The sequence below is a fragment of the Lithobates pipiens genome, unplaced genomic scaffold (assembly GCF_037356315.1).
Source record: "Lithobates pipiens isolate NorthernLeopardFrog02 unplaced genomic scaffold, aLitPip1_a1.2 Scaffold_8, whole genome shotgun sequence".
NCBI classification, from domain to species: domain Eukaryota; kingdom Metazoa; phylum Chordata; class Amphibia; order Anura; family Ranidae; genus Lithobates; species Lithobates pipiens.
In genome coordinates this window covers 253,843,436-253,867,245 of record NW_027507903.1, presented here as the reverse complement: position 1 = coordinate 253,867,245, position 23,810 = coordinate 253,843,436, and the positions used below count along the sequence as shown (strand labels likewise).

Genomic DNA, 23,810 nt, shown 5'->3' with positions numbered 1-23,810 from the left:
CCCTCTGCCCAGGCTAGTATGTGGTTCACCTCCTTCAGAGCTGAACAACTCCTAGTAATGCTTTGGAGGTTTATATAGGCCACTGCATTGTCGGACAGAACCCCCGATAGGGCAGTCCTAAAGCTCCACTGTCCAGGACCGTAGGGCCAGACGTACTGCCTGTAACTCCAAGATGTTTGATGGGCAGGATCTGTTCTGTCCTTGATCATTTCCCATGAGCTGTCAGCCCGAGGAGATAAGAACATTGGATAATCCAGGGCTTTTCCTCTCCTGTTCCAAGCCAAAAAGATGTCTTGTTGTATGGGCCTGGAATGGAACTGGGCATAGGGAACTGCCTCAAAAGGAGGACACCATCCTTCCTAGAAGACTCATACAGAATGGAATGGAGGGTTGTCTGGTGTCCCTTATCTGAGGCACCTGATCCTTCAGGGCACAGATCCTTATGGGTGGCAAAAATACCCTTGCTTGGACTGTATCTAGGATCAAACATATATACTTCAGACTTTGAGCTGGTCTTAGGGCTGACTTTTCGGTATTTATGACCCAGCCTAAGCTTTTCAAATATCCCACTGTGCAGGTTATGCTCTGTTCTAGAGCCTGTAGTGAGTGATCTCTGAGCAGGAGGTCGTCCAGATAACCTAGCGCCAAGATCACGTGGGCCCTTAAAAGACCCAGATCCAGGTGCAAGGACCTTTGTGAACACGCAGGGAGCTGTGGCAAGCCCAAAGGGTAAAGGCACAAACTTCTTCCTCTACTGTAAATCGCAGGAACCCCAGATGAAGCTGAAAGATAGGTACCTGTAAATATGCGTACTTTATATCGATGGAGGCTAAAAAGTCTCTCATCTGGAGCGAGGCTACAACTGAGCAGACAGACTCCATCCAAAAGGACTGGATTAATAGATCAACAGCTTAATGCAGCGCTCGAGGATTATCAGTCTTATTTTCAGCAAGATCATCCTCCTGGTTAGCCCTGTCAGGCCGTCTGACCTGATCCTTTATGGACTGGCAGATATCAATTGCTGCAACGGCTGGCTGAATAGCTGAACTGGCCAAAGAAAAGGAAGCCTTTAATAATGACTCCAGTTTCTTGTCAACAGGGTCTTTCAAGCCCTGTGCATTATCCACCAGACATGTTTAGTTCTTGTTTAAGGAAGGAGACTGCTGCATCTACGGCTGGCATGCTTCACTTCTTAGTGAACTTTTCACCCATGGGATATACAGGGGAAAACCTCTTAGGAGGAACAAAAATCCTGTCAGGATGTTCCCAATCAGCATACACCGGCTGTTCCAACAGTGTGTGTAAGGGGAAAGCCTGTGTGGCCTGAAGAGGTCTCAGGGACCCCAAAGAAGACCAGGGGGGCTCAGTAACCTCTGCAAGAGGCAACTTAAAGGCAGAGTGAACCAGCTCGGTAAGAGTCTGGATCAAAAGTCTCTGCAACAGAGGCAGACACCAACTGGATATCTTCTTGTGCAGATTGCTCAGAAGCAAACTCATCTGCTAGGCCCTCCACAGAATCCTGAGCTTTTAGCTCTTCCCCATCCTTGACTTATTCCTGTTCCAAACTAGAAGGCACAGGGGAGGGGGATCTGTCACGCTTCTTGCCATCCTGCCGGATGAAGGCAATCATGCCAGCAATCCTGTGCTCTAACCCGGCTAGGGCTGAGGACAGTTCATCCTTGGTGATAAAGGGTGAAGCAGCAGCATTGACTATAGGCACAATGTCAGATAGGCGCAGAGGCTCAGATTGCCCGGAAGTCTGTGGTCTTTCAGGGGATACAACACTAGGGATACGACTAGGCTCACCAGGAGCTAGACATAGGTGTGCCCTTCCCTGTAGTGTTGGTCCTGCTCCTCTCTTTTGAAGACATTTACAAGCGACAAAAGGGGAGTACCTGGGTGTAGTATTAACACACCTTAGAAGGAAGACCCTTTAATAGGGCTCACCAAGCCCCTATGCAACAATCCTGCTAAGCTCCTTAGCCTGCCAAGCAACACCTGGTGACTCATGTGACACGGGTAAAGAAAAACGAACCGCTGCAAATGCCTGGTTCAGAGCCTGCTGCCTTCAGGAAGCACTGCATGCTTGGCATACGCAGCTTAAATAAGCTGGCTGTAGGCCGGAACATTCTGCACATGCACGGTCTCAGCAAAGGGGCACAGCTGTATTGGCATACAACATGAATCATCGTGTGCCCAGATTAGGCTACAGCGCATGCGCTGCTCCGAGTGCGCACAAACCCTATGTGCGCCATGGCCAAACAAACTGCTAAGCACAGCAGCACTCCTACAAATGCACATGCGCCATGGTGAACCAAGGCAAAATGGCGCATCATACGGGTAAAAACAGCCAGACACATGCAAAAAAAGGTACACTTTGCAAACACCCACAGCTAGCCCAAAACTCCCCCGTATGATCACTGCACACAGGTGTAAAGCTTCTAGCTAGCTGGACTGATTGTTACAATCACTGGGACACCCCACAATAAGTAAATAAGGGGATTTCACTTACCCATCCAGGCGCAGAGCAGCTTAGAAACTAAGAGCCCAATTTTCACCCATCACAGCAGGTCCCTGTAACTTGAGGACCTTCAAGGACTGTCACTTGAGGACCTTCAAGGACTGTCACTTGAGGACCTTCAAGGACTGGGTACCCTTTTCATGTTTAGGGTTAACTCCCTTTGACCTTTACAGCACCCTGCAGGAATGCCTTAGCGCTGTGGTGTCCAGGATTCCACTTCGCAGGGTCCAGCTCCCTGCGGTCACATTACAGGCAAAACCTTGCAGGATCTTGAGTCTTCTTTGCGAGGCTCGGGTACCATTTATCTAAGCATATAAAGCCTGTGCCAAATGGATACGATCAGTCAATCCCTTGATTCAATTAAGAACACTTTGTGGGACTAGAGAGCTCAAACAAACGTGCCCAGCCACCTTGCAGACACTGGTAAAAAACTGATGTACTTCCTGTATGGGAGGGATTATATAGGGGATCACTTCCTGTCTAAGACTTTGTCTACCAGTGTCCATTTACCTAGAGATGGCGTATAACACAGTAGGTAATTAATATTAGCCTAACTCTGTGTCCCATGATGTATGAAAAAGAAATGTCACGCTCTAGATGCGCAAAGCTGGTAGAGACCTCCCCAAAAAGACTTGCAGCTGTAATTGCAGCGAAATGTGGTTCTACAAAGTATTTACTCAGGGAGGCTGAATACAAATGCACACCACACTTTTTACATAATTTGTAAAAAAAAAAATTGAGAACTATTTAGGTAATAAAATAGTGCAATAGAAGGGGCTCAGAAAAACAAAAACTGCTGTGTAAATGCTAGTGACATCATAGATGTAATATTTGATTTTTACATAGTTCCAGTTTAAATGTGGCCAGGCTAGCTAGAAAGCTGAAAAACAAGCCCAAATAAATAGCAGAAACAACCACAGAGGGTAAAGGGAGACAAAAGGACTAGCTGGAAAAGCCATTGGCTTCCAGCAGCTACAACTAGGACTTGCAGACATCACACAGATATAGTCAGGATAAAAAAAATATATTGTACAATAACTTCGGCTTATAAATACTTGATAAAATTTACCTAATAAAAAAATAAAACTAAACAAAGCCAGTTTCCCGTAATCTGCATGCAAAACATTAATGGTGTACATGCATTAGCAGCCTTACTCGTTTGAGCTCTGCTACATCATGGACTTCTTTCTTTATCTGTTCTGCATAGGACATCTGTTGCTGGAGTTTAGATCTATAAGAGGAAGAAACAAAATAGTTTAGCCATAGCATACTTGAATACCACCAAATATTGAGTCCCCAGGTTTCTCAAAATAACAAAAAGAAAAAAAAAGGAAGGAAGGAGGATATAAGAAGATATCTTGATCTCAAATGCTGATGCAGCACCTACAATGACTTTTCCCCACACTCAGGCAATGTTAACCTATGAAGCCCATGCAGTATAGGGACTACTCCCAAGTCAGTGTGTAAACGGGAAAGGTCCTAAATTAGTCACATAGAAAGTCAGTGTGATAATGGACATTTCGATGATCGCTAGGTATCTCCTGCACTGTCCATATACTGGAAGAAATGTTATGAAAAAAAGCATTACTTGCTGGTATAGTGTAGTGTCTGGGCAATCTTTCCTGTACATGTATTTTTATAATATTTACCAGAACCATTATTTATTTCTATAAAACCTAGACAGTTGCAGCAATATAACATTACATTGCATAACATAAGTATTAAACTTGCATGTTATTAGTGGGCAGATGCCACATCATATTGTTACAATGCATGGCCACGTCTCCGATATACATCTACAGCCTCCCAAAGACCCCACGTGAAGACAGAAATTCTTTCTGCACTGAGAAAAACAAAGCTGAAAATGCTGAGCTCCTTCAGAAACTTCTATTTGCCTGCCTGTCTCTGGCCCCAATACTTGAGAGAACTGGAAAAGTTCCTGGAATTAGAGGTTTTATTCTTTTTAAAAAGGGAGCTCCAGATGAAAAGGGAAGGCAGTTTGATATTTTAATTGTAAGATGCGACACTATACGGTGGTTGCTATAGCACTGCAGCTTTACTTTGCATAAACTTATTACAGGCTTGATTTTATTATTTTTCTTGGTGGCATAGTCTCTCATCCTTCACTTTATGTCTTTATATTTTGCTTCTCTCTGTGTAGGCTTCACTGACATTGCTATGTATACAAGTGCACTTATCCTGCTGAGCTCAGGATAGATTGTATAACCTGTAGCAATACACATATTTTTTTCATAGAAGCCCCTTATGACGGCTCTGTCAGTATTCACTAGGATCGATATTTCTTGAATATTTTGCCCCCCTTGGACCCTGTGTTTGACTACACATAAGGTTCATACTGCCATAGCTCCCGGAAATGATGCCTCTTGGGATTTCCAGGTCATAATGTCTCATCTCAAAACACAGTTTTTGTAAGGGTACCGTCACACTGAGCAGCGCCCGGGCGTCGGTGGTAAAGTGCTCTTATTTTTAGGGGCGCTTTTCTGTAGTTTTCGCAGCGATTTTTGGACGCTAGCGGGGTGCTTTTAACCCCCACTAACGGCCGAAAAAGGGGTTAAAAGCACCCATAAAGCGCCGCTGCAGTGGAACTTTGCTGGCGCTTCCCATTGATTTCAATGGGCAGGGGTGCTGTAGGAGCGGTGTATACACTGCTCCTACAGAGCTTCAAAGATGCTGCTTGCAGGACTTTTTTTGAGCGTCCTGCCAGCGCACAGCTCCAGTGTGAAAGCCCTCACACTTTCACATTGGAGTGAAAGGAGAGGCACTTTACGGGTGCCATTTTCAGCGCTATATCGTTTGTAAAGCGTCTCAGTGTGAAAGGGGGTCTATGTATTTAGAGAGCAGGGTTTCCGCAGTATATACAGTATCTCACATAAGTGAGTACACCCCTCACATTTTTTTGGGAAATAATTTATTATATCTTTTTATCTATGTAACAACACTGAAGAAATTATACTGTGCCACAATGTAAAGTAGTGAGTGTACAGCTTGTATAACAGTGTAAATATGCTGTCCCTTCAAAAGTAACTCAACACCCAGCCATTAATGTCTAAACCGCTGGCAACAAAAGTGAGAACACCCCTAAGTGAAAATGTCCAAATTGGGCCCAATCAGCCATTTTCCCTCCCCGGTGTCATGTGACTCAGTGTTACAAAGTCTCAGGTGTGAATGGGGAGCAGATGTGTTAAATTTGGTGTTATCGCTCTCACTCTCTCATACTGGTCCCTGAAAGTTCAAAATGGCACCTCATGGCAAATAACTCTCTGCCAAGACCCTGAAACTGAGCTGCAGCATAGTGGCCAAGACCATGCAGTGGTTTAACAGGACAGGTTCCACTCAGAACAGGCCTCACCATGGTCAACCAAAGAAGTTGAGTGCCCATGCTCAGCATCATATCCAGAGGTTGTCTTTGGGAAATGACGTAAGAGTGCTGCCAGCATTGCTGCAGAGGTTGAAGGGATGGGGTGGGGGGGGGGGGGGTCAGCCTGTCAGTGCTCAGACCATACGCCACACACTGCATCAAATTGGTCTGCATGGCTGTCGTCACAGAAGGAAGACTCTTCTAAAGATGATGCACAAGAAAGCCAGAAAACTGTTTGCTGAAGACAAGCAGACTAAGGACATGGATTACTGGAACCATGTCCTGTGGTCTGATGAGACCAAGATAAATGTACTTGGTTCAGATGGTGACAAGCGTGTGAGGAGTACAAAGACAAGTGTGTCTTGCCTACAGTCAAGAATGGTGATGGGAGTGTCATGGTCTGGGGCTGCATGAGTGCTGCCTGCACTGAGGAGCTACAGTTCATTGAGGGAGCCATGAATTCCAGCATGTACTGCGACATACTGAAGCCGGTAAACCTCCAAGACGACCACTGCCTTGCTAAAGAATCTGAGGGTAAAGGTGATGGACTGGCCAAGCATGTCTCAGACCTAAACCCTATTGAGCATCTGTGGGGCATCCTCAAACAGAAGGTGGGGGAGCGCAAGATCTCCAACATCCACCAGCTTCATAATGTCCTCATGAAGGAGTGGAAGAAGACTCCAGTGGCAACCTGTGAAGCTCTGGCGAACTTCATGCCCAAGAGGGCTAGGGCAGTGCTGGAAAATAATAGTGGCCACACAAAATATTGACACCTTGGCCCCAATTTGGACATTTTCACTTAGGCTTGTACTCAATTTTGTTGCCAGCGGTGTAGACATTAATGGCTGTGTGTTGAGTTATTTTGAGGGGACAGCAAATTTACACGGTTATACAAGCTGTACACTCACTACTTTACATTGTAGTAAAGTGTCACATGAAAAGATATAATAAAATATGTACAAAAATGTGAGGGGTGAACTCACTTTTGTGAGATACTGTATATATTTGTTTGGATAAATATCAGACTGTACAGAAAGTTACCCATATCATTACATATCTACATCATGTGCCTGCTCCTGAAGAGTGGATCAATCCACAAAAATGCGTTGAGCTCCTTTATCTGCTGTGTTTTCATTCATGATATGCTCATTAGATTTATATGCAATTTTTTTATTACCTCTATCAAATGGTTCAAGATCCCATATTAATGTTTATTTACTAGGATATTTATACTTAACAATCCTTGATATATATATATATATATATATATATATATATATATATATATATATAGTATTTTTTTAACTAAGAAAATTACTTGTAACCCCCAAACATTGTGTGTATGTATATACACACACACACACACACAATTGGTCCAAAGACCAATTGTAGTCCACAAGCTGAAAAAAAAAAAAAAAAAAAAAAAAAGTGTCTTTCCAATTTCAATCTGTACAAACACCCAGTGCTCCCCACAGGATAGATAGAGACAATATTATCTTCTTACCAGATATTAAGACCTTACAAGGTCTATATGCGCATTCAGTGAGCAATCACCTCTCAGTTTGGGTATAAACCGCCTCAGCTGTTCAGCCTACTGAATGGACTCCAATGATGCAAACTACCCACAGCAATTATCCTTTAGGGAACACCAAAACCCGATCACGCGGTATATTTATACAAAGGGGAAGAGGCTCCACTGGTTCCAGGCTGGCTATACCAAGTGGCTATACCAAGTAGCAGTGACCTTCAAACTAAGCAGGTACCATAAGGTGTGTAATCAACCACAGCTCAAGGAATGCATAGGAATCACTGGAGAACTTTTTGGTAGTAAAATACAGTTAGAAGCGTAAATGTACCTACAAAAGTTGCATTTGTGGCAGGGTCTTGAACCACGTCGTTTGTTGTCTCTATGTGGCACAGGAGCATAATGACTCATAACCAAAGTGTCTCTTAAAGAACGGGATCTTTTGAAAGTGATTTCAGGATAATCCATCAGATGTTTCGATACATTGGGATCCCCTTTGAGGAGATACCAATATTTGTTGAGAATGTTTTGCACTTGGGAATGCTGACCACAAAAACGTGTTATCAGTCTTACTCACAAATTTGATTTGGGAGGTCTCTGCCCAAGAATGAGGGTAGTCCTATTTTTGTTTTTTGGCTTTCAGATAAGATCTTTTAAGACATTCATTACTGTATCCGTGATGACGCAGACGTATTTGAAGTTTTTTGGCCTCCAATTCAAAATCTGCTTCATTACTGCAATTTCTTTTTAAAACGAAGGTATTGGCCATAAGGGATACTCGCCACAAGCGGTACAGGATCAGAACTCGAAGCATGCAGCAAAGTATTTGCTGCCAAAGGTTTTCGGAGCGGAGTAGATCCAAAATCTCCATTGGGATTAACAAAAATTTGTATATCAAGGAACGTCAAAGGAGAATGACTATTTTTATTCCCTTTTATATATTTTTTTTATAGATGCCTGTGTGCGCTTTTTTTGATACTGACTGACAATACCTATCCAGACATTTTGTCTCGGATATATTTCATACTCTACCTTACATTTTCAAGTTGTCAAGCTACCATTGATTGATTCTTGCCTTGTCGCATTACCTTCCAGGTATTGATTTTATAAAAATTTTTTTTTTTTTTTAGTTTTTCCATTATACCTATGGGGAAACTAGTCAGAAAGTATTAAATTACAATATGTAATGAACCCCATTAAATCCTTGCTTCACCATAGACTGTCCCTCTCTGCAGGCCTTTGGGGATGCACTTTTTCAGCGGCCATTGTACTTTCAACGTTACCATCACAGACCCAAATGGGCTCTATTAATGGTTTTATAATCTATGAAATGAACAGACCAAATTTTGGGAATCCGTGTTGATGTGGTGAGATATGATTCTGTGCTCTGTTTAGCTATATGTTTTTTATGTCCTTTTGAAATTATACTTTTTGATTTGTATTTTGATTGTTCATTTGCATAAATACTAATTTGTATTTACGTGTTCTTTTTGTATTTTGTTGTTGTAGCATTTATTGTGGGCTGCACTATGTCCTAAGGAAGCTCGAATGAGCGAAACATGTTGAGAGTCGCAGCTTTTCTTTGCTTTTATATATAGGATTGGTAACATTCTATGCATGTACCATGCATGTACATACTTCTGGTTATGTACTGCTATTTCAATATTGAGGTCTTTATTTATTTATTTTTTGTATAAATAAAAAAAAAAATATTATTTTATAATATAAATGCTTTGATTTATCCAATTTGATACCGTTCAAAGTCCCGGGGTTGGTTACCCTCCAGCCCTTTTGGCTTCCGCCCCCCCTTTTTCCTTCTGGATTTTTGTATATGAAATATTTGGGATGTGGTATCATTATTTTTGATCTTCTCATCTTTATGTTTGTCATGTGTAAGTGATAAGAGGCTCCTCATTATGTGCCTCTTCCTCCCCTGCATTTTCCCTCATTCATTTGTGTGTCTCCTCCCTCTTCTCCCTCCCTCTGCACTCCTCTCCCTCCCTCTGCACTCCTCTCCACCCTGTCTCGTCTCCTCTGGAATCATCCAGCTTAGCCTTCCAGGCTTTACCAGGGTGTTTAAAAAAAAACTAGAGTTCTCCAGTGATTCCTATGCATTCCTTGAGCTGTGGTTGATTACACACCTTATGGTGCCTGCTTAGTTTGAAGGTCACTGCCACTTGGTATAGCCAGCCTGGAACCAGTGGAGCCTCTTCCCCTTTGTATAAATATACCGCGTGATCGGGTTTTGGTGTTCCCTAAAGGATAATTGCTGTGGGTAGTTTGCATCATTGGAGTCCATTCAGTAGGCTGAACAGCTGAGGCGGTTTATACCCAAACTGAGAGGTGATTGCTCACTGAATGCGCATATAGACCTTGGAAGGTCTTAATATCTGGTAAGAAGATAATATTGTCTCTATCTATCCTGTGGGGAGCACTGGGTGTTTGTACAGATTGAAATTGGAAGGACACTTTTTTTTTCAGCTTGTGGACTACAATTGGTCTTTGGACCAATTGTGCGTGTGTGTTTCTCCTGAGGAAGCTGGAATGAGCGAAACATGTTGAGAGTCGCAGCTTTTCTATAATATATATATATATATATATATATATATATATATATAGATTGGTAACATTCTATGCACTTTGCTCTGTACCATGCATGCCCATACCTTCTGGATTTTTGTATACTTACATGACAGCGTAACACGTTGATATATAATTGTATATATATGAATTGCATTGGGGTACTGACCATTTTTATCTTCAATATGTATTACCATTTTTTACCCTTCCATTCGACTGCATGCTTCATCTAAAAGCACTATATGGCCATATGGTGTAACCAAATCCCCATATTTTTTACTGAATATGTTCAGGTGTTTTAAATAGCCTTGCAGGTTTTAAATGGCATTTTTGCATGTGTGCACTGTAATCTTTTGTTCTGTTTGCATGGTCTTATAGCAGCACCATCTTTAATGAAATTTTAGGGTGTGCCCCCCAAATTTTTGTTTGTCTATATGACTTTACCAGGTACCTGCTTTGTTTAAAGTCTCATAATCCTTAATTTTTAACTTATTATAGGCTTATTTTAAAGCAAACCAGTCAGCCGATCGGTTCTTGATGAGACAATGTAGTACTTTGTCCAAACTTGCTAGGTGCCCCGCAACACATACCACTGTATTTCTTTTGCCAGCGTTTGCCTCAAGCAAGTGCTAGGAGACAGGCACTCCCTAGAAAAGTACCAGTCTCCTTTCTAGCTGCGATGTTGGGTGCCCTTTTGCTGAGGAGGGGCACCCTGCCTGACATTGCAGCTAGCAAGATGGAACATATGAAAAAAAGTTATTTAACTTTAAATCCACTTGTGATTTAGATTTTTTGCAACTCTGCTTCACAGCACATTCAGATTAGTGACACATATTTTCTTGGTTCAGCAATGCAGCATACTGGAACTCCTCTGGCCAATTCATTGGACAATGGCTTATCTGTATCAACTCTGTACAGTTAGCAGGGGGTTTATCCAGCAAGCGGTAATGGTCAACCAGAGAGACGTGGAGTAGTCTTCCTGACTATCAGAAATCAGAATATCAAAAAAAGGCAGGCCAAAAATTACAAACCCATCTGTAAAACAGTAACGCGAATATTTAGCCATTTGTCTCTCCATTAAGTTTCACTCCATTTTAAGCAACATTTCTAAAATATAGCCTGTTGCAAAAAACAAATGGACACACAAGCATTAATAAAATTTGAATCTAACCTTAGATTCTGAAGTTCTTTTCTGGCAGATTCCTCTGCTAACTGAGCAATATGAACCTTTTCTTTGAGTTGACTTATTTCCGTGTGGTTATTTTGGTCCTGATCCTCTTTATACTTCTCCAGTTCAGTTACTCTGTTTTCTAGTTCCAGCCTAAGGGAAAACATAGCAGCCAAAATCTAAATTTAAAAGGCAGAGAACCACACACAAAATGGAACAAATAATCAGGTATGTGTACAGTAAATATAGCAGATTTATGCCATTGCTGACCTTTCAGACAGGATTGTAGCAGTTTCCTGTAGGCCTGCTTCTTTGGCAGCTTGCACTCTACGTATTAATTCACGCTCTCTCTCAGCCAGGAGCTCCTTTTGGCGTTCTAGATTTGCTTTCAGAATCCCATTTTCTATTTCTAATTCTGCCGAATAGAATTTTCCATTCTCAAAGTTACTTTATTTTTTTACACATTAATGACTTCAACCAACTGAAAAGCAGGTATAATCATTGCATTTTATTTAGGCACATAATCATTACCTCTAAATCAGCATAGAATAGTTTTTTACTAGGCTAAGACATAAAGCCCAATGTGAGATGGCAAGAATCCTAACCACCAAAATGACACCATCACTCTAATATTATGAAACATACAGGAAATTATGTGTAATAAACGTGACTATGCATACTTTTAAAGAAAACTATTACTAACAGAATTACAGAGGCTGTCATTTCTGTCTTCTTTTAAAAAATAGGTTACAAGTCTTCTTCTAATTACCCTGGCAAGTTCTACCAGAATGGCACTGGCTGAGGGTTTTAGCAAGAGTTTCACAGTGCAGGGTTCAGTATGTGAGCACCCGATGTGCACAGAAAACTTTTACAAAGTAAGTGTAAAGCATTCGTATGTCAAACTAGTGCCGGTCAGTGCTTAGACCATATGCCGCACACTGCATCAAATTTATTTTTAATTTGAAAGTGTTTTTTTTTTCACAAAAAAATGGCGTTTGAAAAACTGCTGCACCAATACTGTGCGATATAAAAAATTGCAACAATCGCTGAGAGTGTCTGCTAAAAAATGAAATATTTTATAATATTATATAAACACACACTAATATATATATATATATATATATACACACACACACACACACACACACACACACACACATACATATATATATGTATGTATGTTTGGGGTTACAAGCAATTTTCTTCTTCCGTAAAAAAAATACTTGTAAACAAAAAGTGCAAGAAAATGCTTGGTCTTCAAGTGGATAATCCTTGTATGGCTCAATCCAATTTAAACAACAAACTTCTTCACATACAGTGCTTCCAAAGATACCATATGTTTGTATAGATATATCTGTGATGAAAATACTTTAGTTCCAGAATGGGCATATTAAACATCTTAATAGGTGAAGTGACTGTCACTTTAAAACAAGCTACCTGCTGGTTTTAGCAGACTTTTAAAGGACTGAAGCTTATCGAAGCTTGCAGTCAGCACTCCTCTCACCACTACCACCAAACAAGGAGCCGAATAGTGGTCTGAAGGCTACAGAAAAGCTGTTTAATGCTTGTTGAAAGCTTTTCAAATATTTTGTAAAAGCTTTCTATATGCACACTGTTCTTAGACATGCTGAAGCCCATAGAACTGGCCTTGTCACGTACTGAAAACCCATCTGACTGCTGCTTTGCATCTAATGCCCTGTACGGTCGGACATTCCAACCACAAAATCTGACGGATTTTGGCCGAAACTTGTGTTGCATACACGCGGTTGGACAAAGTTGTCAGAAAATCCGATCGTTCAGAACGAGGTGACGTTCATTGCGTACGACGGGACTATGCAGAGGCTAGTAGCCAATAGCTTTGGTCATGTAATTTAATCTGAGCATGCGTGGCACTTTGTCCATCGGAATTCTCTACAAACAATCGGAAAAAGTCCGATCGGATTTTGTTGTCGGAAAATTTTAGATCCAGCTCTCAAACTTATTCCATTGGAATTTCTGACGGAAAAAGTCTGATAGAGCCCACATACGATCAGATTTTCCTTCAACATAATCCTATCTGACTTTTTCCATCGGAATTTCCAACTGTGTGTACAGGGCATTACACATCTTAAGTGCAGATGTGAACTAAGGAGAACCCATAATGAGCCTTGTATCATATCTTTTTATGAAGGTTGACATTCTTAAAATCAAACAACACCATAATTACTGCATAAGAACTACTTTGCCAAAAACATATTAATATAATTATATATATATATATATATATATATATATATATATATATATATATATATATATATATATATATACACACATATACAAATGACTCGAAACGTGTGTGTGTGTGTGTGTTTATATATATATATATATATATATATATATATATATATATAATATATATATAACACACACACACACACACACACACACACACACACACACACACACTTCGAGTCATTTCATGTTTTAAAATACATTTTCTATTGTATTAGGGATACACTACCTTCGAGCTGACTTTGAATCTTGTCTTTATCTTTCTCAGTTTCATTCTTAGCTCTGGCAGCTTCTAATTTTATGTTGGTACTTTCAATGTTGTGGGAATGCTTTAGTTTATCAACCTGTATAATACAAAAGGAGTATGTGCTAGTGCTTAAAAAGCCAATGTCAGAAAATCGAAAATGTAAATACGTTGTATAACCTACAACCATATTGCAAAAATAATATCCAATGGGAGCAGGGGAAGAATAAGGGAGGGGGCAGGGGGGAAGCAAATACATTAGTCAGTGAGCATTAGTAAGTTAAGCTAGGGAGCAGCAGGTGCTTGCCAGCAACCTCACATCAAGGCGGCAGCTACCCGTCAACCTCTAATCCTCACAAGTCTATCCAGTCTAAACAAATTTTGACAAATTTCTTAGGACATTTTCGATTTAGATAGGTAAACTTATATAAAAGGCAAAAAACTCTATTCACAGCAGATCGCCAAGAAACGGCAGCGGGGAGCTGATCATAATTTCCAACATAACATCTCTTTGTGAGACATAAAAGGAAAGATAGCAGATGAAAAGTTTTAATTAAATGAAAATCATCAAAAACATTTAAGAGGAACATCTTGGGGTCCAGTCCGAGTTAGACCACATGCCGAGTTAACATCCAAAACGACTGTAAGGAGGGACAAGACCATACCATGTACAAGAAAGGAGCCTGACATCTTGGACAGATCAGAGAGATAGACCGATAGATAGTCGCCAAATGCTGAGGTGTATAGTATACCCTGTGTAGAAACATACGCTGGATAAACTGATCTCTAGCTGAGATCATAGTAGTAACATAAGAGCTCAGACAAGCTTTCCACTCCTTCTCCAAGGTAGGTATACAAGCATGCCACCTTCCATACACCCGATCCAGCTTAGTTGTATAAGCCAAAGATAAGTGCAGGTATAGGGAGGATAGGGATTTGTCCAACAGCCTGGAGCTCAGGAGCTTCTCAAGGGGGTCCGACTCCATTGCAAACCGCAACAAGGGAACTGTTGGCCAAAGGCATGTCTGAGCTGCAAATATCTGAAAAGCTTCTAATTGGGTAACTGAAACGCTGCCTTAAGATCTGGAAACTTTCTCAGACGACCCTCTGCAACTATACTGTATGTTTTAAACCCACTATACCCCTTAGTGGCCCACACACTAGGATCCAGGATACTATACATGTGAGGGAGAGAGGGATTACTCCACAGAGGAACATGAGGGGAGAAGGACTGTGCCATAACAGCATGGTAGTGCGCATCAGGATCCTAACTTCCGAATGCACCCTAGGGCCCCTAAAAAACAAGGTTACTAAGCGTTGAATATAATCCCACAATGGCCACCCCCAAAGTCACAGCAGGATTGTCTTGGGGTTGTAAAAACCACCATCTGATGGTGACCAGCACCACCACCCAGTAATACAGTTCAATTTTTAGCATACAACCCCCCTGCACAAAAGGGTAGCTGCAACATAGACAGGGCCACCCGAGGAGTTCTTCCAGCCCAGATGACCTCCAGTTAGTAGTGGGAGTAGGTGGGAGTGAGCGCAAGGACAAACATTGCTGCGATTCACCAGGGGTACTAAATTAAGGTTGCAACACAAGGACAGTTCTCCACCTATCCTAATATCCAGGTATTTAAATTCAACAACCCATTGGAGTGGGGTACCAGATGGGAGCTTAGGATGGGCTGGATGCAGTGGAAATAAGAGGATTTCCCTCCAATTAATTTTGATTCACGAATAAGAGCCAAATAATCTATAATTTAGAGGGCAGCAGGTAATGAAGAGGTGCCATCAGTTAAATAAAGGGGGGTATAGTCAGCATATAACTATATTTTCTCTTCTATGACCCCCTCTCAAACTCTGAATGGGGTCAGCAGTCCTAATCAAAGTGGCCAGGGGTTCCATTGCCAGAGGGAATAGACCAAGGGACAAGGGACATCCCCGTCTCATCCCCCTTTTAAGGGGGAAGGGCGGGGGACATTTAATTATTTGTGCAAATTCTAGCGAATGGGGTGGAATTCAACATGCAAATCCAGGCTATGAAAATTGGACCAAACCCATACTTATGGAGGAGAGCCCAGAGGTAGGGCCACTCTACTGAATAAAAGGCTTTTTCAGCGTCAAGAGAGACCACTACCCTCAGGCTGTGATCAGTTGCCCCAGCAACATGGGTGAGTAGTCTACAGATATTAATGTCCATTCTCCTGCCTGGCATGAACCTGGTTTGGTCCAGATGTACCAATGCATTAATTACTATAGTAAGATGAAGGGCCAAGACCTTTGCTAGGGCATCCACATTAAGCAACGAGATGGGCCTAAATAAAGAGCATAGATCAGAGCCCCTGCTGGGTTTAGGGAGGACTACATTCACCGCCTCTCTCCTGGATGAAGGCAGGGAGCCAGACTCAGAATGCATCCAGTAGTGTTTCATGGTAAACCGGGAGGAGGATCAGCATATTTTTTAAATAATTCCTCCAGGAAGTCATCCAAGCCTGGAGTTTTCCCCATTGGAGGGATATAACAGCCAACTGCAGCTCCTCCAAAGTTATAGGAGTGTCCATCTTATCTCTATATGCATCAGTTTAGCTAGGAGGGTTAATGTCCTCCAGGTACACAGCCTCCTCCGAGTGCGTGGACTCTGATGCATAAAGGTCTTGGTAATATGCAGCAAAGCAAGCATTACATTTGTGCAGGGTCTGTTTAGGTAAACACAATCATCTATTACAATCACCAACATCCCACCAGAATCAGTAATGCAGGAGATAGAGATCGGGTCAAATTGTTCTTTGGCTAACCAGGTCAGAAGACGTCCAGTCTTCTCGCCTTGTTCAAAGATGGAGCAGGTGCACATTAGTAGGCTCTGTATGGAGGACGATGACTATACGTTATGTCAATTGCAATGACTGGTACACCTGGATGTCCCACGTCTACATGTAGGTAGCCTCTAAAGTAGAAATACTAACCTCTGCCGCAGCTCTATCAGCCCCCATCTCCAAATTTACCTTCCGAATAATAGGTTGCAAACTGCCCCTAGAAAAGGCTTTAAATGCGTCCCAGGTCACAGAGAGGGAAACAGAGGCATCATGTCGAATCCAAAAATCTAGGAGCTCACTACGGTATGGCACGCCAACTCTCGGATTGATTAACCAGAACTGCGATAATCTGCAAAGGCCCTCAGCAGGAGACACAGAGTTACCCAAAAGTAAAACAAGAGGGGCATGGTCTGAAATGCCCAGGGGGAGAATAGTAGCATCCCTGACCCTGGAGAGGATCGGTCCCTCAGAGAAGGCCAGGTCAATGCTAGAAAAAGTTTTATTAGGTAGCAGAGTGGCAGGTATAGGCTCTCAACACAGGATTCCGCCAACACTAAAACATCTACAACAGGGCTCGAAAACCCCCGGGCGCCAGGTCGCATTTGCGACTAGAATTCGCATTCTGGCGCCTGGTGCAACACAGCTGGGGTGTCCTGTCTCCGTGTGGACCCCGAACTCCACCGTGCGATTGCATCAGGCCGCGCCGGCCAGTAATTGAGGCCGCGGCTTTGCGGCCTTCTAAAGTCTTTCCGTAGTCTGGCGCCATCTTGTGGTGGATGTTGAAATTACAACCCATACAATAATGCTAATCCTAATGGAGCTTCAAAGCCCTGCCTGTTTTTCACTGCCCGCCCATTTCCTTCCCGAAGTGAAGAGAAGGAAGTGATTGCAGGCGTCATCTGGTGCCTTTTGCCCAACGATGAGTGTGGTGGCTGGCAAATAGCTTTATATATAAATATATACATTTTTTTTTTCCATAATAGCATTTATTTTTTAAAAGTAAAAAAAAAAAAAAAAAATAATTAAAATTAAGGAAAAAAAATATTATTTGTAATCCTACCTGCTTGACCCCTTTCACAGGGGCTGTCTGATCAGGTTCACCTGTCATTTTTTTCAGGCGGACCTGATAGAACCCTTAGCGGGGATATGGCAGTAAATAAGTGGGAATATGGCGGAAATAAAAGAAGTCACATTCTTTTGTTAACCACTTCGTGCCCGCGCTATAGACGAAAGATGTCTACAGCGCGGACACCAATTTCCGGGAGGGTGTCCCTGGACAACCTCCTGTTTACTTCACCTCTGCACGCCGCCATGGGCGTGCATCGGGGAAGTTCTGTGTTGGCCGTGTCCCTTGGATACAGCCAATCACAGATCATGCTAAATGGCCAATCACAGAGGACATTTAGCACCCGAGCGGTGTGTCCAATGAGAGGTCATCTCATATGTGGGGGGCTGAGGGCTATCTTCCCCTCACTCGTCTCCATGTCAGGCCAGGGACAGGTCCAGATTGCCGTCACGGACCTGGCTCCTAACTTTTTTAGCTGGCTCCTAGATTCCAAGCAAATTTGTCAACACCTGATCTACAAGATGAAAGGCATCCTCCCATGCCTGCAAGTTGGGAACTGAGGTGGCAGTGGGAGACATCCTATCCCGTTCAGGGTCTGGCACCATATTAAAGTCCCCCATAAGCAAAATATTGTCAGTAGGAAAAAAAGCCGGACGGGCCAATAAAGTATAAAGCTGCTTGACTGGTGCTGCCGGCAGGAGATAAAGTCCCACCAACACCATCTGTACACGGTATATAAAACAGTATAAACAATTACATAGTGACCATCCAAATCCAGGGCCAACAGTTTAAATGGGAGTGACTTGTGCACCAAAAGGCTGACTCCTCTAGAAAAATAAATTTGTGTGGCGCGATAGTGGTAACCCACCCGGGCGTTTATACAGTGAAGAAAAAAGTATTTGATCCCCTGCTGATTCTGTATGTTTGCCCACTGACAAAGAAATCATCAGTCTATAATTGTAATGGTAGGTTTATTTTAACAGGGAGAGACAGAAAAACAGAAATATTGAGAAAAACGCATTTCAAAAACGTTATACCGGTAAATTGATTTGCATTTTAATGAATGAAATAAGTATTTGACCTCCACAAAACATTACCTAGTACTTGGTGGCAAAACCCTTGTTTGCAATCACAGAGGTCAGATGTTTCTTGTAGTTGGCTACTGTAACAGACCTAGCCAGGACAGAGGATTTTGGAGGGGACTGAATGTTAGCCCTTGTACACACGGTCGGAGATTCCGACGGAATGTGTCCGATCGGACCGTTTTTCCGGATATTCCGACTGTGTGTGGTCTACATCGGACTGTTTCCGTCGGAGTATCCGACGGGCCAACTTTTCCAACTTGTTGGAAAAATTTTCCGACAAAATGCTCCGATCAGATATACTCCGATCATGTGTAGAGAATTCCGATCGGACAAAGTGCCACACATGCTCAGATCAAATTCCTAGACCAAAGCTATTGGCTACTAGCGTGAACGTAGTCCCATCACAACTTTGTCCGACCATGTGTATGCAACAGTTTCGGACGAAATCCGTCGGACAAAATCCGACGGATTTGGTTGTCGGAATCTCCGATCGTGTGTACAAGGGCTTAGACTCTTGCTATTTTCGGCTAGACTTGTATTCAATGCAGCTATAATAATATATATCTCTCTGCTGGTCCGACTAGAGGAAGCGGTATTACTGATGGAAGCACACAGCGGAGTGTGGGATAGGATCTGTCACAGCTACCAGGTTTGCACACATCTCAGGAGCGATTTTGTCCCACTCCTCTTTGCAGATCCTCTCCAAGTCATTAAGGTTTCGAGGCTGACGTTTGGTAACTCTAACCTTCAGCTCCCTCCACATATATTTTCTAGGACACTCCAGGACCTTAATGTACTTCTTCTTGAACAATTCCTTTGTTGCCTTGGCCGTGTGTTTCGGTCATTGTCATGCTGGAATACCCATCCACGATCCATTTTCAATAACCTGGCTGAGGGAACGAGGTTCTCACTCAAGATATGATGGTAAATGGCCCCGTCCATTGGCCCTTTGATGTGGTGAAGTTGTGCTGTCCCCTTAGCAGAAGAACACCCCCAAAGCCTAATGGTTCCACCACCATGTTTGACAGTGGGAATGGTGTTCTTGGTGTCGTAGGCAGCATTCCTCCTCCTCCAAACACAGCAAGTTGAGTTGATGCCAAAGAGCTTGATTTTGGTCTCATCTAACCACAACACTTTCACCCAGTTCTCCTCTGAATCATTCAGATGTTCATTAGCAAACTTCAGACGGGCCTGTACTTGTGCTTTCTTGAGCAGGGGGACCTTGTGGCCGCTGCAGGATTTCAGTCCTTCACGATGTATTGTGTTACCAATTGTTTTCTTGGTGACTATGCTCCCAGCTACCTTCAGATCATTGACAAGATTCTTCCGTGTAGTTCCGGGCTCATTCCTCACCGTTCTCATGATCATTGAAACTCCAAGAGGTGAGATCTTGCATGGAGCACCAGACTGAGGGAAATTTACAGTAAATTTGTGTTTCTTCCATTTGCAGATAATCGCACCAACTGTTGTCACCCTCTCACCAAGCTGCTTGCCGATGGTCTTGTAGCCCATTCCAGCCTTGTGTAGGTCTAATCTTGTCCCTGACATCCTAGTCAGAGTGACAGCTCTTTGGTCTTGACCATGGTGGAGAGATTGGAATCTGAGTTATGCTTCTGTGGTTAGGTGTCCTTTATACAGGTAGCAAGCTGAGATTAGGAGCATTCCCTTTAAGAGAGTGCTCCTAATCTCAGCTCATTACCTGTATAGAAGAAACCTAAGAGCCAGTCATCTTGCGGATTGGTAGGGATCAAATGCTTATTTCACTCATTAACCACTTGAGATCCGCGCTATAGCCAAATGACGGCTACAGCGCGGATCTCCTTTTCCGGGACTACGTCTATTGACGTAGTCCCGTGCACGAGCGGCCTGCGCGCCCCCTGAGGGGCGCGTGCGGTACGCTCTGTGATCGGCGAGTCCATGAGACTCACCTGATCACCGATTCGTGCAAGGGGTCGATCCCGACCCCTTATCACGTGATCAGCTGTCAGCCAATGACAGCTGATCATGTGATATAATGGAGCCGGTAATCGGCTATTATTCATATTCCTATTATTAGAAGAAAAAAAAGCCGATCACTGGCTCTGTCACCGACTCAACATCAGTCCTGATCACGGCCAGCCCTGCTAGTGCCCACCTGCCCCCTGCCAGTGCCCACCTGCCCCCTGCAGTGCCACATGTATTAAAAGTAAGTGCCCCCCGTCAGTGCCACCCAGCAGTGCCCATAGTGCCACCCAGCAGTGCCCATAGTGCCACCCAGAAGTGCCACCCACAGTGCCCACAATCTGCCTCAAAGGTGCTACACCCCAGTGCCACATATCCGTGCCCATCAGTGTCATCTACCAGTGCCCAGCAGTGCCGCCCATCAGTGCCCAGCAGTGCCACCTATCAGAGCCACCTATCAGTGCCCATCAGTCCCATCTATCAGTGGTACCTATCAGTGCCCATCCGTGCCACCCATCCATGCCATCTTATCTGTGCCCATCTTTGCCTATCAGTGCCGCCTTATCTGTGCCTATTAGTGCCGCCTTAACTATGCCTATCAGTGCCCACCAGTGCAGCCCATCAGTGCCCACCAATGCAGCCCATCAGTGCCCACCAATGCAGCCCATCAGTGCCCACCAATGCAGCCCATCAGTGCCCACCAATGCAGCCCATCAGTGCCCACCAATGCAGCCCATCAGTGCCCACCAATGCAGCCCATCAGTGCCCACCAGTGCAGCCCATCAGTGCCGCCTAATCAGCGCACTTCAATGAAGGAGAAAAATGACCCGTTTGCAAAATTTGATTGTTTTTTTTTGCATCTTATTTTGTTTGTTTAGCAAAAAATAAAACTCCGAGCTGTAACTAAATACCACCAAAAGAAAGCCCTATTTGTGGGAAAAAAAATGATAAAAATTTCATTTGGGTACAGTGTTGTATGCCCGCGCAATTGTCATTCAAAGTGCATCAGCGCTGAAAGCTGAAAATTGGTCTGGGACTGAGGGGGGTTTAAGTGCCCAGTAAGCAAGTGGTTAAAATGCAAATAAATTTATAACTTTTTTGAAATGCGTTTTTCTGGATATTGTTGTTATTCTGTCTCTCACTGTTAAAAAAACAAAACGTACCATTAAAATTATAGCCCGATCATTTCTTTGTCAGTGGGCAAATGTACAAAATCGACAGGGGATCAAATACTTTTTTTCCCCTTGCTGTAAGGAACGCACCCTCCCACCCACCAGGTGTGTCTCCTGTAGTATACATATGTGCAGGTGGCGCAAAAATGTAAATACCAACGAACGTTTAACATTGGAGTTCAAACCGCGCACATTCCAGGATATCTTTTTACCATTGGTCATACTTGTGTGGGGAAAAAGTTTGCAGGAGAAGAGGCAACGGCGCCACTAATCCTGCACCAGGACGTATCAAAATAAATAAAATATAGACAAAAGCATATAAAAAAGGAAAACAGCACACTAAGCACCTTATTAACCATAGAAACAGTAGAAACAATCCTCCACCCCTACCCAACCAACCCCACACCCGCCAGGGGAGGCTTCACACCCAACCCAAAACATGGCGAATATTACCAACTAGGGGGCTATATGAGCAAGAGTCAGGCAGTCAGTGTCTCTAGCTCATGCACCAGTAATGTAATGAGGAACACAAAGTCAGTAAGTATCATTCGGAAAGAATTGTGGGTATGATTGCCCAGCCAACAGGCTAGGGGCACAATCTTGAAGAACTTGCCAGAATAAGTCTGGCAAAGCTTGCCGGGTCATTTCCAGAATGACTAATCTACAGGAGGACCCACTTAAAAGTTGTGCGCATGATTTCCTTTGTGCAAGTCATGCATTCTGCACTGCCAGTCTTAGTGATATACCACTGTGGAAAGGAGGGGCTGATGTACTTTGCAGGCCGGGTGAAGAGCAAAAAGAAGATAAGTGAACTCCTTGCACCATCTGGACTGAAAAATGTTGACTCTGCACTTTGCAGATGTAGGAAGTGCATCCAACTCACAGTTCTCTGCAGAGTGCACAATCAAGATTGTTGACAAAGGATTTGAATATCTATGGATAGAGGTAGGGGCTGGGAGAACAAGCAGGGATATACAGTGGGGAGAACAAGTATTTGATACACCGCCGATTTTGCAGGTATTCCTACATACAAAGCATATAGAGGTCTGTAATTTTTATAATAGATACTCTTCAACTGTGAGAGACGGAATCTAAAACAAAAATCCAGAAAATCACATTGTATGATTTTAAATAATTAAACTGCATTTTATTGCATGACATAAGTATTTGATCACCTACCAACCGGTGAGAATTCCGGCTCTCACAGACCTGTTATTTTTTCTTTAAGAAGCACTCATTACCTGTATTAACTGCACCTGTTTGAACTCATTACCTGTATAAAAGACACCTGTAGACACACTCAGACTCAAACTTCTCCACAATGGCCAAGACCAGAGAGCTGTGTAAGGACATCAGGGATACATTTGTAGACCTGCACAAGGCTGGGATGGGCTACAGGACAATAGGCAAGCAGCTTGGTGAGAAGGCAACAACTGTTGGCGCAATTATTAGAAAATGGAAGAAGTTCAAGAGGACGGTCACTCTCCCTCGGTCTGGGGCTACATGCAAGATCTCACCTTGTGGGGTGTCAATAAGGTGAGGGATCAGCCCAGAACTACGTGGCAGGACCTGGTCAATCACCTGAAGAGAGCTGGGACCACAGTCTCAAAGAAAACCATTAGTAGCACAATACGCCGACATGGATTGAAATCCTGCTGCACACGCAAGGTCCCCCTGCTCAAGCCAGTGCATGTCCAGGCCTGTCTGAAGTTTGCCAATGACCATCTGGATGATCCAGAGGAGGAATGGGAGAAGGTCATGTGGTCTGATGAGAAAAAAATAGAACTTTTTGGTCTAAACTCCACTCGTCGTGTTTGGGGGAAGAAGAAGGATGAGTACAGCCCCAAGAACACCATCCCAACCTTGAAGCATGGAGGTGGAAAAAGCATTCTTTGGGGTTGCTTTTATGCAAAGGGGACAGGACGACTGCACCATATTGAGGGGAGGATAGATGGGGCCATGTATCGCCAGATCTTGGCCAACAACCTCCTTCCCTCAGTAAGAGCATTGTAGATGGGTCGTGGATGGTTCTTTCAGCA

General features: G+C 43.2%; 1 protein-coding gene across 2 annotated transcripts in view; it reads right to left on the bottom strand.

Annotated features, from left to right (window-relative positions):
• CEP83 (centrosomal protein 83) overlaps positions 1-23,810 on the bottom strand; it is an 84,186-nt gene that overhangs the window by 30,148 nt on the left and 30,228 nt on the right. For both annotated transcript variants that reach the window (XM_077470607.1, XM_077470606.1), the window contains exons 8-11: positions 13,677-13,791; positions 11,444-11,588; positions 11,177-11,326; positions 3,677-3,752 (exon numbers count right to left, since the gene is read on the bottom strand). In XM_077470607.1, the coding sequence (XP_077326733.1) occupies positions 3,677-3,752; positions 11,177-11,326; positions 11,444-11,588; positions 13,677-13,791 (486 nt within the window). The remainder of the gene's footprint in view (positions 1-3,676; positions 3,753-11,176; positions 11,327-11,443; positions 11,589-13,676; positions 13,792-23,810) is intronic.